Consider the following 15,497-nt stretch of genomic DNA (forward strand, 5'->3'; position numbering starts at 1 on the left):
AAGCAATGAGAGAAGCGCCGGAATGAAAGCGGCCAGAGAACATCAATCCTCATACGCCAAAGGCACGTACGAAGCGGCGGTGCAAGCTCTATTTAACACGGGAGCATATCCTCCGGTACGGGCGAGGCCAACATGCGCACGAGCAGGTTCGCGCGAGGGGTCCCGCCGGGCTGAAGGAAAGCAGCCTCGGCGCTTCGTCACCGAGGAGCCGCAAGAGCCCCCGTGGAGCGGCGCTCTGACAGCGGCGGCGGGACCGGCCCCGCCAGTTCCGCGGCAGAAGACGATCAGCAGAGCGCCACCGCCGCCGCCGAACGTTCCCAACGTGCGAGGCTAGATCCGGCTGGGCTGCCGCGGAGGGATCCCCGACCCGTGGGCGGAGGAGGCGAGCAAAGGGGGGGAGAAGGAAGGAGGCGCCGGCGCCGCGGCGGCCTGAGCCGCGGGGGGGCGGGCGAAAGGGGCATCAACATGGCGGCTCCATATTAACTTTCCCCCCCTTCGGCAGCCGCTGCCACCGCCGGCCGCCCCTCGCTTGGGTAGCCGTCATGCCGGGCATGATGGAGAAGGGAGCCGAGCTCCTCGGGGGTGCCAAGAATAGGGCGGCCCCCAACGGCACCAAGAACGGCGGTGGCGGCAGCAGCCCCGGTTCCAACGGGCACTTTTTCGAGCCGGAAAGCGGCGGCGGCGGCGGCGGCGGCGGCGGTGACAGCGGCGACGAGCACGGTGCGGGCTTTATCTTCCCCCACAATTTTTCTACGACCGGGTAGAGTTGGGCCTAGTCGCGTCGCCCCTGTGCACTGGCTGGCTGGCGGCGACTGCACCGAGCCTCTATAGGTCTCTCTGTCTGTGTTGGGGTGTATGTGCGAGCGCGTGCGCGCGCTCGTGCAAAAGAGTGTGGAAGGTGCGCGCGCGACAGGGTCTACAGGGAGCTGATAACGTGAGTGTGGGGGCGCGCGTGCGTACATGTACGCGCGCGCGTTCTCGGTTTCCCTCGGGCGCGCGCACGTTATGTGTGCCTGCTTGTCCGTCTGTCCATCATCCCTCTATCCCGTGGAGAGTGGGTGTGCATTTTCACAATGGGCACACGTGTAATGCAACCGCAGCTCAGGCGCGGTACTGCATGGCATTTTAGGTGTGTGTACAACTGTACACGTTAAGTGGCGTATAACCTTGCAAACGAGTACGTTGTGGGTGTCTCGCCTATGAAAGGATTGCCATGAAGAGTGGTGCACGCAGGTCTAGCTACGTGCAGCTCTGTCTGTCCTGTTTTTCCCTGCTAGGAATGCACTCGATGCATACACCCACGCAACATTGTGCTGTATCAGTACAATAAAGTAAAGGGACTGTTTCTGTTTCTTTATAAATTTAACATAATTGTTGCCTTTCTGGAAATTAATGCCTACCTGGAATGTTAAAGGGAAGTAGGCATTTCTTTTTCCGGTGTATATGAGGTGGGGGGAGTAATCTCTTTTTTCCTTCTCTCTCTCTCTCTCTTTCCCTTCCTACTTGTTCTAAGGGTTTGAGGCTATCAAAACAGCAAGGCTTGTTGGTATTGGTAATTTTCTATTGCATTGTCTGTGATGCTTCTAGATCACAATCTCCACATTTTAATTTGTAATGATTATACTTCAATCATTGAAGAGAAAGGCGTCCTTTCCCCTCCGCCCCTCTAAGAGATGCATTTATTTTTTCTTCCATTGCAGATGTAGGAATGAGGGTCGGAGCAGACTATCAAGCTCGCATCCCTGACTTTGATCCTGGTAAATATATATATATATTTAAAATCTATATGATATCTATATGCTCTTTTCAAAAACGGGAGTTTATTGCATGTGTTGATTATAATGAGAATGTAACTGAATGTGCATTCTGTTGAATATTATGTGAGAGTGAAAGGAGGAGAGTTGCTTTTGTGAAGGTTAAAGGTGTAAGATTTTCTTTGGCACCCCTCCCCCAAGGCTTTGTGCAGCTTGTTCGTGGTCACTGAAGGTTTGCAGAGCTGGCTTTTGCTGTATGCAAGTTGAAATAAGCAGGCCTTGTGTATGGAGAAGAAGGTGGCTCCTGCCTTCTAAGTAAGAAATGAGGGATTATAAATTTTCAAAAACTTACCTGTCTTGCATCTACAATAGTTTGAAAATAGTATTTTATTCCGAGAATACTGAAAAACCATGCTTCCTTGATTTTCCAATGTATTTGAAAGTGGGGAGCAATGAAGTTTAGAGTATAATAGGTAATACTTCTGTTCACCATGTGATGAAGGAATAGACAAACTTGCACTTCTTGATTCTGAGTTGTCTCAGTCTTAATTTGCATGTATCAGCAGGACATCAACATTATCCAAACATAGTCTGATTTCTAGCTATATCTACAAGGAAGCACTATTGACTCTTCTGCTTCCTAGCAGAGAGACCTGTACTCTCTCTGTCAGTTGGTTACTGCTTCCATAATGGTGCCCTTCTCTTGAAACTGCTACTTCACTCTATGGTGATCCTAAACCTTTATTTTAAGGAAGAAGCAAACTGTTTCTCTTTTCAGAAATGTTTCATTATTGTTATTAAAATCTTGTAGATAATAAACATTTAATTTTATATCTAGAAAACTAGACTCAACAATAAAAAGCTTCTGATCTAGTTTTGTTGCACATGTCATATATACTGTTGGCTTTTGTGTTGATTCATCATATTTTAAAATATTGTGAGTGGTTGACAGGATTTGTGGCCGGCTTCTCGATAAGAAAGTGCCTTGTTCTTTTTCATATTAAATATAAATTAAACAGTACCCTAAACAGTACTAGTAAAAGAATTTGCAGTTGAAATATTGCCTCTTCTCAGTTTGTTGTGTTTCTGACTGTTTGCACTCAGAAGTTTCTTTGAGAGATATGCCATTTAGATATTAAAAGACATTTAACAAAAATCATGCCTGTTCTGCTACCTATTTGCCACTTCACAGTTGCTGTTGTTCCTCTATGATGATAGAGTCCCCAGTATTTACTATGGTTGTGGATAATTTGGGGCTCTCAGATTTGTTTACAATTCTTCCATTTGGTCTCAATCAGTGATACAACTACAGGAGAAGTGTAATCTATGTATACAGTTCATCAGATAGGTTGCTAATGGTGTGAAGCACCCTCTCATAATCACCTAACTTTGATTCTTTATGCCATAAAAGCTCTTGAGTCAAAGGATTAATAATTTCAAAGAGCTGGGTATTTATAAGGAAATAGCAGCAGATGACAATAACCTAATAGCTTTTCTCTTCAACAGCTTAACTTTCAGGATTATCATAGGGTCTTTCATTTCAAAACAGATGAGAGAATACTGTGTGCTGAATTTACCATCTCGAGCATTTATGTGAAATGTAGTATAAAGGGTGGTTTATATTGTCACATCCAAATTTTTTCTCAATCTTTCAAAAACCCACTGCTAAGATTACCATTTTGAGCTGCCTACCATACCACAGTGCTTCTTGAGCAGTGCTATTAAAGATTTAGAGAACATCTTAAAGATGGATTGCTGTTAATATTTGGTGCCTGTAATGTACCAAGCCATAAGAATTGTCTTGATCCCTCGTGGACTCTCTCTTCCTAAATTTACTTTCTCTCCAGAGCAGTCCATTCATTCATTCATTCATTCATTCATTTAATTTTTATCCCGCCTTTATTATTTTTATAAATAACTCAAGGTGGCGAACATACCTAATACTCCTTCCTCCTTATCCCTTTCTTACTAGGTTAGACTCACGGATTTGGTTTTCATAGATTTTACCTAGTCTCTTTCCTTAATTGATTCCTCCTTACTATTTAAAATTTACCTTGACCCCATCTACTTTCCCTAGAAGTGTCTAGTAGAAACGTATAAGTCGGACTATTCTGTTGCTCATCTTTTCTGTTCAGTAGGGAATTTGAAATGTCAAAATCTAAACATTTTCATATTAAAAAATCACCCTGTTTGTGTTGGATGAAATGCTACCTAAAGATATGTTCCCCACTTGCACTTATCTATGGCATGAACATACTCTGGCAATCTCTCTTTTTCTCCCATGTTCTCATGACATTGCCTTCATGTCAACCCATACCTGAGGCACTTAAAATTGGTGTTAGCTTTTCCACTGTTAGAGTAATGCTTTCTCCTTAAAGCAGGCAATAAGGTGTAGCAATTTTGCTGTGGGGTGCAATCTGATATGTTTCATCAACCCAATTCTTCTGGTAGTACTATCAAAAGACACCTATCAGTGTGGTATCTATTGGGGGTATGGGTAAGCTCCTTTTCTCTCCAGCTTTTGGGTATGATCTTTCAGAGCTATCCTGCACTGGGCAGAAGGAGAGTCTGATTCAATGAACCTGGGCTCTCCTCTGCATCCCTGGAAGGGGGGAGAGCCCAACTTCACGACTTGGATGAACCTAACTAGCGGCTGATCAGCAATGAAAGCAGAAAGGCTGCAACCTGATGTGGGAGAGAGCAAGAAAGAGAAAAGTTCTCTCTGCTGCTTTATAGTGAAACTTTCCCTGTGCCTGTCAACTGTTGTTTGGTCTGCTTTTGAATGTGTATTTAGCATTCTTCTGGAAGAGCACTAAAGCCATGTTGAAAAGTATCAGCTTTTAAAAGTATCAGTTGATAGTCAAGCTTCCTTTGAATGCACCTATATAAAATGTGCGTGCAGAATCAGCAAACCTCAACAGAAGGCTAAACTTACCAGTCTTGCTTCCTCCTCAAGCTCTAGCACCATCCCATGTTAAGGAATGTTTTCATGCCAGCTGGTGACATTTAATGGGAGGGAAGGGAAAAAGAGCTTAGGAAATCTTCCAGTCCCCATTTTAAAGGATCTGGGGTGTCATGAGAACACCGTTTGCAGATATTGTGTCTGTTCCAGGTGAGGTATTGCCAGTGGAGGCAGCAAATTTTATGCCAGGACAAGTAGATAGCACAGGTAGTCCTTGCTTAACAACCATTTGTTTAGTGATGGTTCAGACTTACAACAGTGCTGGAAAAACCAACTTACAACCAGTGCTCACAAATATGACCATTGCAACATCCCCCACAGTCATGTGATCACGATTTGGGCACTTGGCAACCGGTTCACATTTATGACCGTTGTAGTGCCCCGTGGTCACGCGATTGCCATTTTTGACCTTCCTGGCCAGCTTCTGGCAAGCAAAATCAGTGGGGAGCCACGTGATTTGCTTAACCACCACATGGTTTGCTTAACGGCTGCTGCAAAAAAAATCATAAAATCGGGTCAGATTTGCTTAATGACCACTTCACTTAGCAACCAAAATTCTGGTCCCAATTGTGGTTGTTAAGCAAGGACTACCTGCACTTTAACTTTGTCATGAGAAAGAGCCCAAAATCTGACCTGAGGACACAAGCAAAATGCAAAAAGAAATTTATCAGTGATTAAAAAAAATCCAGGATCTGGGTGGTAAAATATATATTGCTACTATAGGATTAAACTGTCATTTGATAAAAAAGGGAAATTGAAGTGTTTTCTTTGGTGACTTATAAAAGCCTTCACTAAGAAAGTTTACAGGAGAGCTAGGGCCAGATTAAAGGTAGGAGAGTCCTGAAAAGAATCCAAAATATGTGTGGAAAATTATTTTTTCTCTTTGCAAAAGCTACTGCTACTACTACTACACCTTTCTTAGTGTTGTTTTCCCCTTTAAATAATGGAAGAAATGAAAAAAAATGGTTATAAAATGTTTCCTAACAGTTGCTTTTCAAATTAGGATCCAAAAAGAAATTGGACTATGGTTGGAAATACATCAGATTAACAAATTTACCATGAAAGGATAGTGACACTTAATCCAGACAAAACTTAAGTTTTTAGATTTGTGTGACATAAAAGTTTTTAAAAGGTTCAGAAGAAGGCAAACTGCTGATAGTATTTTAGATTCAGAAAAATTAGGTAGCACCCTATATAGCAATAGAACACAAACTCCATAATATATAACATTTTTCTTTAAGTATAGGGTTTAAGTTCCTTGTTTTCAGCAGGAACTATTTGGTGTCTTTTTTTCTTAAACAGTAAAGGATGCCAAATTCCTAGAGCTGCTAGTTTTATTTGCAACAAAAATTTTAAAAATATTTTAAAGTAAATTCAATCAATAAATGTATAATTATTGCATGATTCAACTATATTTTTCAGTTTTATTTACTAAGAATATTTTATATACTTTGCAAAGTAACTTTACAACTGAAGAGTTCTTCCAAACTATTTTTCCTCAAATGTGAGTAAAAATGTTGCTGCTTTGAAATTTCTGGAATTGTTATATTTCTATATTAGTCCTATGCAATATTTTTAATATCATGTAAAATGTTATTCTTGAATTTTTTAATACTAATTTAAATTTTATACAACAATAAAAGTGCAATAATTCTGCATGGTTGTTAGTCTTTGGTAATATTATTGAATAATTACCTTTTTCTTCTGTTAAGACAAAATTTTATTTTTACTTTTTTATAAAATTTATTACCCTGTTTTTGTTATGGCTATAATTTAGCAGTAGTTGCCCAGAACCCAGCTGGATATTTTACCATGTCTTCTCTTTCAGTAGCTATCTTCAAGCATATTATATGCATTCCTCAGCTAGAATACAGTATCTACTTTTGTCTCCTGGTTTTCTTCATTGATCAATATGATAATTTTATTTACTGAATTGCCAGTCATGGTAATTTTTAGATGCCTTCACACAGAAATGATCAGTTCGTTCTGTGTCATACTGAGATTCCTATTGTATACCAACCATTTATTTATTATACATGCAAATACATTTTGTTATTACAATACATTTATTCATTTATTTCAATTTATATGGCTGCCCATCTCAAATTCATGACTGAGCAGCTAATAACATGTCAGATTTAAAGAATTTAATTTAATGTACAGCTTTAATAAATACTTCCTTTATGTTTTCTGTAGTTATGGTGGTTCTAGATTTTAACTCAGTTTGAAGACATTAGTACTTATGAATTTTTATCTCCAGTTTAGAAAACATTCCTATGTTCTTTGCCGCAAGTTGGATTCAGAGTTAGTCATATTAAAGGTAGACCCATTTGAATCAGCAACGCCTTAGTCATGACAAATCCTCCTGATTTTAGTTGATCTTCCCTAAGTGTGATTACTTCCATATCCAGCAGCATATGAAAAAGAGATGTGTGTGTTCTAGCGAGGAAAGATTATCACAGTTCTCATGATCCATGATATCTGCACCCTGGGATGGAAGATTTCATCTTTGATTACATAATACTCATGGTTTTTTGGCATCACAAATGCTTGGATTTACCTTGCTGTCTGCCTTCTATCCCTGTTAGATTAGGTGCTTGTGACTGTAATACCCATGTCTTGTTGACTACATATTCCATCTTAGGCACGCTAAGTTTTGTTTTTGCTGCTTTCTCACCTCTCTCTTCTCCCTCTGCCTTGGAAGACTTTTTCAGCTTCTGCCACATCATGCTTATATAGGTTTATGATTAAGCAGCGACTGCTGGTTCTTTCCTTGAGTGAGTGTGGCAAGTAAGCTATCGGTGGTATTTTGGGCCTTGTTTAGCATGATGTAGGAGTGCAGGACCATGACTTCATTTGTTTTCATTTAACTAGAGAGTGAAGTCATTGTTGTTGTTGTTTTACTTTCTGTGGCTTCATTATCAGGCTTCTAGTTTAGTGATGCAACAGTCCAATGTTTACGTATCATGCTAAGCTAGGCAAAATGAACTATAGACAGCATTTTAACCATGCATATAGGAGAAACAGGCAGACAAATTGAATGCATAATAATGAGCTTGGATAAACAATGTGCAGACCTACCCTCTGTTTCCCCTAAGTGACTACTGTGTCAGGAACTCAGCTGTAATTTCTTCTGTCTTTTTAAAAAAATTATTTATTTAGACGTTTTATACGGCCATCAATTTTAAGTACATAACTCTGGCCAGCAAACAATCAGTACAAAAACAATATAAAAACTGTGTACAGGTAGTCCTCACTTAACAACCATTTGTTTAGTGATGGTTCAGACTTATGACAGTGCTGAAAAAACTGACTTACAACCAGTTCTCACACTTACGACCATTGCAGTGTCTTTGAAGTCATGTCATCACGATTTGGGCACTTGGCAATCAGTTCGCATTTATGACCATTGCAGCGTCCCATGGTCACGTGATCACCATTTTTTGACCTTCCCAGCTGGCTTCTGGCAAGCAAAATCAATGGGGAACTGTGTGATTCACTTAATGACCACATGGTTCGCTTAACACCTGCAGTGTTTTGCTTAACTGCTGCAAAAAAGGTAAAATTGGGCCTGATTCACTTAATGACCGCTTTGCTTAGCAACCGAAATTCTAGTCTCAATTGTGGTCGTTAAGTGAGGACTACCTGTAACCAAAATTAAAAATAATCCGAAGCAAAAAAGAAAAACAGGCACTATATAACAGTTGCACAAAAATAGACAAATGTAAGTTTAGCTGCCCTAAAATCCTGGCCCTGATGCCTTGGGGAAAAGCCAGGACCTCATAGCCTTCTGAGAGGTCCAGAGAAGGGGTCAGAGCCTTCTGAGTCTCAGGGATGCAACAGAAAAGACATGCCTGCTCAGCCCTGCAAGATGACACTGTTTAGTAGAGGGACATGCCCATCTGTTGGATCATTTTCTTTGTCCAGCCTCCCATTTTGACAGTTACCTGATATGGGAACATTTATTTAGTGAATAATATGAGTGATATACCAAAAAATTCCCTCACCCCATTAATGTGGCCCTAAGCTCTTTATTCCCCACTTAGGCAGTTTCCCTTTCACTTTATAATAGGATAAAGTTGGAGATAGTGGTAATCTGCAGCTCCAACACTTCACAGCATTTCTATTAATGATGTAGAAAACTAATAGCAGTCCTTCAAGAGGATTTGAATAATCTTAGATTTGGCAAGTTTTGCTTTAAGCTAAGTTTTTTCAGGGTATCTGGTTGGACATTCCTCACAGCATTTAGTGATGTGTATTAGTAAAATCTCCTTTGAATTACATTTGACTCCTGGTGACTTCACAAATTCAATGTTGTTTTCTTGATATCAGTAAAGAAGTGGTTTGCTGTTGCCTTTTTCTGGGATGTTTCTGACTTCCAATCTAGCCTCAAGCACTGGGATTTTCTGGTGGCCTCCTATGGAAGTACTAACCAGGTGTGATGCTCCGTGGCTTTTCAAGATCATAGATGCTGCTACCTGCTGTGACAGTGGTTGAGAAGGAATTCCTTATTAGTGTAAAGAATGCAATATATTCCACAACTCCTCATAGGAAAACGAGTGACATGTGCAGTTTGTATTTCAGATTTAAGTTTTTCTGTTACAGCATCCTCTCTTGTTAATTATTTTGCAAGATAGGTCATATTTATAGAGAGAGGCATGCCAAGAATGAAGTATAGCTATCTTCCACATGCATAGTAATTAACAGTGCCTTCCCTGACACAATGTTAAGAGCTTAACCTTAAGAAGACTTTCTCCTAATAGTGATGAGAACTAACTATTATTCTAGATTCTCAGCACATGAAATTATTTTAGTTGTACCAAGGTTGGTTACCTTTGAAAGCAAAGTTCTCACAGTGTTTGTCTCACTGGACCTGAACAGAAGTTGGGGTGAATTCCAGCCTGTGCTACTTGAACAAGTTTTCCATTGTTTCTCTGTTTCATTACTTACAAGACGTAAGGTGCAGGACAGTTCTATCTAATTGCATATTATCAATAAAACATAGATCATGTTTTATGATTATGAGGTTATGCATTATTCTTTGACTTAATACTTTTTAATATTTTTTATTATCTGAATTATATGTTCTTTAAAGTACTGAACATATTAACTTGTCTTCCAGGAGCTACAAAATATACAGATAAAGACAATGGAGGAATGCTTGTGTGGTCTCCTTATCATAGTATTTCTGATGCCAAATGTAAGTTTTATAAACTACATTAAATAGAATCCTGGAGATTAATATGTACAAGGATTATGTCACAGGTTATAAAATGTAACATATAAAACTTTTTGTTGTGCAAATTAATGTGAAACTGATGTGCGGGTGATGAAAGCATAGTTTTTTTGCTATTAATGTATATATCATCAGTCCAGTATTAAAAAATCAGTTACTACCTTTGTGTGGATATTGTATTGATTTCTATTTGGAAATGCTACTTGGAACTTTATAATGTGTGGAGCATCACTGGTGCATGTAATGCTATTGCTGAAAAAATCTCATTAGATGTTTTTAAAATGTTAAAATACTTTACTTTTTAAAAAGTACATCTTTGAGTGCTGTTACAGTTCTGTGTTTTAACCTTGATGAGATTAATAAGTTAAATTTTCAGGATGTAATTGACATCTAGCAATAAATTAATTTATAAATAGGTAGGTAGGTAGGTAGGTAGGTAGGTAGATAGATAGATAGATAGATAGATAGATAGATAGATAGATAGATAGATAGATAGATAGATAGTCCAATCTGGCAAAGTATTGAAGGAACATGTCTGCATTTCATGTGAATACACTTTCCAGATTGACAGACTTACATTATGACAGAAAATCAGGCATAGTGACAAGCAATAAAATAATCGGTGGTTGTGGAACATCCTGCAGCATCAAACCAAAAGTGTATGTGGCTCAGCATTCTGATGCTTCTGAATCTGGAGTTTCAGACTAGGCTTTGATTGATTGATTGATTGATTGATTGGTATGCTGTTGAATTGTAATCAACTAATGATGGCTTAGAACAAAATAAAATAAAATTGCTGCAATATCAAGATCAAAATAAACTGCAGTAAATAAAACATCCTAATAGATAATTACCAAATCAATCTGGTTCCAGGTGGCAATCAATCAATCCCCAAGGGTCCTCTGGAAGGGTACAGCCTTCATTAGCTTCCAGAATAAATAAATCTATAAACTTGTCCTCCATGAATATGTGTGTGCATACTGTTATGATCTAGATACTTAGAACTTTTATGCAGTTATCCCTGCCATGGTAACTGAAGAATATTCTTTTGGTCAAGGCTTATGTATCCACTGTGGTGTCCTTGCATGCCGCTATATATAGCCAATTATTTCCTTACACCTAGTACCTCAGTTCAGAAACCAGTGTATTTTTAACTTTTCTCAAGTGTAATATTAGTTGAAAATCAAAGCGCTAGAGGAGTAGGCAAGTAGAATTCAAGCAGTTCTTGTGTCTTGTACTTACATATAGTAATGAGAAGTTTCATAACCGTGTGACTTTCCTGAGAATAAACTGCAGCATCTTATAATATGGCATTCTGTAGGAATAACTGATTTGGTAGAAAAGAAAAGCAGCTTCTATTTTCTGTGTGTGTGTGTGTGTGTGTGTTCTAATATATATCTTTATATATTACTTTTTAGACAGACAGATTTTTGAAGGAGGAAGGTATTTAAAATAGGAGTAAGATGGAACTAGTGTATCTATATGTCCTTCTCTTCGAGGGACTTACAGTCCCTTATGGATTCATGAATCCATGTTCAGGACCACTGTGATATTTTCCAGTTACCAAAAGAGGGAGGATTCATAATTGTATGACTGTGGAGTTTAATTCTCTTAAGAGTTAGATTTTAAGAACAGAATGTTAAAAAAAAATGGTGAAAAAATGACAGTTGAATCACATTTTAGTTGTGTCCTACATTATTGAATATGCTGTAATAGCTATTAAGTTTAAATATCTGCATCTCAGTTCAGAAAGTCAGCTGTGCCAGTATTAGTAAATGGCATCAGATAAACAAATGTATCAATTTTCATGTTGCATACTTCAGGGCTTAAATAAAGTCTATCCTTCTAAATGAAATATGCTTGCTCTCTATTTTCTAGCAGACATTCTGAGCCTGCCACATTTATCTCTCCACATTAGTTTTGTGCTTTCAGCTTTCTTCATCTGATTCTTTGTCTTTCCTTGCTGCTACCTTATTTAACCTCACACAGACCTAAGCTGTTCTTTAACAAAGAACAACAGCCTATAGGTGCAAAAAGGAAACCATCTCCTTGTATTGCATTCATATTTGAACATAATATATCACTGAAGCAGAAAAGAATGCTAGAAGGAAGAAAACTCAAAGTACAGCTTGTGAAAAGGTGTTAGAAAGCTCTGGTGTACTAATGAGTTGGATTTTAGACTTTTCATAGAATGACTTCAAGGTGGGCCTTTTTGTGCTTATTGTTGGATTTCTTATTGCACTTGAATAATTATGTAGGATTGCAGCTTTGATCAACAGCTTTTTCCCCTTCCTATGGAATATTTTTAGCTTCTACCCTTTTTAGAGACACATACAGCTGAAGCAGGATATAAAGATAGATAGATAAAACCTATAATTAACATGAGCACAAAATATATTTCAGTGGATTAATCTGATTTCATTATTTAAATAAATCAGAAAGGAACTTTCTAATATGGTCACTGTAATCAGAATCCATGATCCTAAAATGTTTTTCTGCTGTAAATATATTAGAAAAATAATTCTAGCATCCTTCTGTTACACAGTGGATGAATACATTGCTATAGCAAAGGAAAAACATGGATACAATGTGGAACAGGTAAGAGTTTAAAAAAATTAATTAGTACAAGACAATTTAGCATTTTTCCTTGCAGGGCTTTGATAAATAAAAACTATACAATTACTTTATAATATCAGTATATATTATTTTAGAAAATAGAGAAAAAAGCAATGATCCATCTTCTGTACCTTCTAAAGGAAAACTTTTAATCTGTTTCTGAAAGTAAAGGGGAACGGCATTCAAGCATCCCCAGGGAAATGTTCTATAATAAAGGGGTCACTGACAAAAGTCCCACTTCTGACATCAATTAACCTAACTTCCAAAAGGAGTGGAACAAGAGTGTTTAACTTCAGATCTTGATTTGAATATGAAAGGGGAAGATCTTCAAATTACCACAGTGTCACATTGTTTAGGGAATGAATAAGGCATGTGGCCCTCTGGACAATTAAGATGTCAACTCCCATCAGATCCAGCCATCATGATCAGAGATGATGGGAGCTGAATATTGTGGCCCCTATTTACAGTTTTATATATTTAAACAAGTGTAGTTATTTAAGTGTAATAATACTTGAGTAACACAACAGATACTCTTCAACAATCTACTTGCGACTTCTCCTTTATGAGAATAATTCAGTAATTGAATGAAAAGGGCACAATTCCTTTTGTTTTTAAAGTAAACTCTTTGAACTTGGTCATAGTTCAGTCCAGGTGGCAGCTGTATGTAATAGTTATCAGTATATAGAATACGAGCAGAAGCAAGCAGTATGAAACATTTGCAATTTGCTAGTCTCTGGTGGTATGTGCTGCCCTAAGGAGTTGTTGTTTCTATTTTAAATTACAAAGTAAAGATAAGAATGCCTTGTTAAATCACTTTGATTGTTCCCTGTAAAAAACATGTAGTTTTACAGATATTCCAAAACTATAGCATGAACAGATTCAATTTATTGTAAAAACTGTCACAAAAGTACAGCCTTCTGCTGAAGTGCTGTTTTGTTTTGTTTTGTTTTGTTTTGGTAGTTGAAATATATATGCCAAATCTTTGTAATCATCATTTTGAGGCATCTAATCACTGGCCAAGATCTATACAGATGTATGATAAACATTTGAAATGTTAGATCCGTAGCTTATTTTATTATAAACTTCAACATAAAACCTGCTTCCAGAGTCAAAACTGAAGGCTGGTATTTGTGAAGAAATACACTGCTCATGAACACATGTAAAATCTTTTATCTAACAAGATAAAACTGTGTTATTCACAGGCATGTAAAGAGATGTAGTTTTTTTCACAAATTTTAAAGCAATGAGTGAGGGATTAAATGGTGGTTATGTTGATGTTTGGTTGCAACAATATACTGTAAAACATGAAGCTTTCCATTTCTTTTTTGACATCAAAATGAGTATATTTTCTATTTTAAGTAAATTGGAGAAGGTATCAAAGAAATTAGGCACAACTACTGTAGGTGGGGTGGGGCACATTGATACTCTCTTGGCCAGAGTGTGTCCTCTGACAAACCTGGAAGTGGTCTTGCACATCATATCATAACCTAAGAGAGTAAAGGTCAATAAGGCATACCATGAAACTTATATTTGTTTGGTTCTTTTTTAAAGGCACTTGGCATGTTGTTCTGGCATAAGCACAACATTGAGAAATCCCTTGCAGATCTCCCGAATTTTACTCCTTTTCCAGATGAGTGGACGGTTGAAGATAAGGTCCTTTTTGAACAAGCTTTCAGTTTCCATGGAAAAAGCTTTCACAGAATCCAACAAATGGTAAGGAAATAGACTTAAAAGGCTGACCCCACCCCCAGACTATTTCAAAAAGGCCAAGAGAATAAGTGGCATATGATTGAAGACAGTGGCTAAGGCAAACTATGGCATGCTAAGAAGCATGTTTTTTCCCAGATGCAAAATTATTTAATCTATTTTATTTTGGTCTAGTGGACTTATGCACTAAACTTTTAAAAGATTCTCAGATAATCGTTCATAACTATCCAGAATAAGTGAGATAAATTAGTAAAATATGGAAATTAATAAAAAAAAGTTAAAAATCCACAAAGATTAAAAGAAATTAAGAAAAAATAACAACAAAGCAGGGATGAAAAGATCCAAAAACATATTTCCTGTTCAGGGGTATAAAAGCATCAGAAGAAAAGGAAGCTGAAGTGAAGTGGAAAATAAGCTCTAGCAAAGAACAATTCAGATAATGAAAGCATTTGTCTCTGTGTTGGGGGGGAAGGCATTGCATAAAGCTGCAAAATCCAAATGATGCAGCTGTACTCACCCTGTTAAAAGCAGGTATACATGTGTATATGTATGTATAGACAGATAAATATATACAGTAGAATCTCGGTTAACCGGCACCCATGGGGATTGGTAGATGCCAGATAAATGTAGTTTCCAGTTGCTTGAGAGTTACTATTAAAAATAGGCGTGCCAAGTTTGGACTTCCCTTTCTGCTAGAGAGGGATCGGCCAATCCTTTTCTGGCAGAGGGGTGGGCTTGGGCTTAGTGCGCTGTGCTGGTCCCATTCTAGTGGAGGGGTGGGTTTGTGCTTACCTTTAAAAAGGTGAGATTGAACTTGCCTTTCTGCTGGGGGGGGGCAGGTCAGCACAGTGCGGAGCACTGGGTTTGGACTTGCCTTTCTGCTGGGGGGTTGGGTTGGCGCGGCGTGGTGTGGTGTGGCGTGGTGTGGCGCGGAGCACCAGGTTTGGACTTGCCTTTCTGCTGGGGGGGTTGGGTCAGGTTGGCGCAGCATGGTATGGAGCGCTGGGTTTGGACTTGCCTTTCTGCTGGGGGGTTGGGTTGGGTTGGCGTGGCGTGGTGTGGCGTGGTGTGGTGTGGCGCGGAGCACCAGGTTTGGACTTGCCTTTCTGCTGGGGGGTTGGGTTGGGTTGGGTTGGGTTGGTGTGGTGTGTGGTGTGGTGTGGTGTGGCGTGGCATGGCTTGGAGCAACAGGTTTGGACTTGCCTTTCTGCTGGGGGGGTTG

At 38.8% G+C, this 15,497-nt stretch overlaps 1 protein-coding gene across 3 annotated transcripts in view; it reads left to right on the top strand.

Moving 5' to 3' along the window:
• Positions 1–409: 409 nt before the first annotated feature.
• RCOR3 (REST corepressor 3) overlaps positions 410–15,497 on the top strand; it is a 31,597-nt gene continuing 16,509 nt past the window's right edge. Inside the window, exons 1-5 of one of the 3 annotated variants that reach the window (XM_063303159.1) lie at positions 410–720; positions 1,701–1,757; positions 9,839–9,916; positions 12,498–12,550; positions 14,120–14,281. In XM_063303159.1, the coding sequence (XP_063159229.1) occupies positions 543–720; positions 1,701–1,757; positions 9,839–9,916; positions 12,498–12,550; positions 14,120–14,281 (528 nt within the window). In that variant the 5' untranslated portion in view covers positions 410–542. The remainder of the gene's footprint in view (positions 721–1,700; positions 1,758–9,838; positions 9,917–12,497; positions 12,551–14,119; positions 14,282–15,497) is intronic. The other 2 variants (XM_063303142.1, XM_063303149.1) reach the window with 2 other exon arrangements.

This window comes from Candoia aspera, chromosome 1 (genome assembly GCF_035149785.1).
Source record: "Candoia aspera isolate rCanAsp1 chromosome 1, rCanAsp1.hap2, whole genome shotgun sequence".
In the NCBI taxonomy this organism is placed as follows: Eukaryota; Metazoa; Chordata; class Lepidosauria; order Squamata; family Boidae; genus Candoia; species Candoia aspera.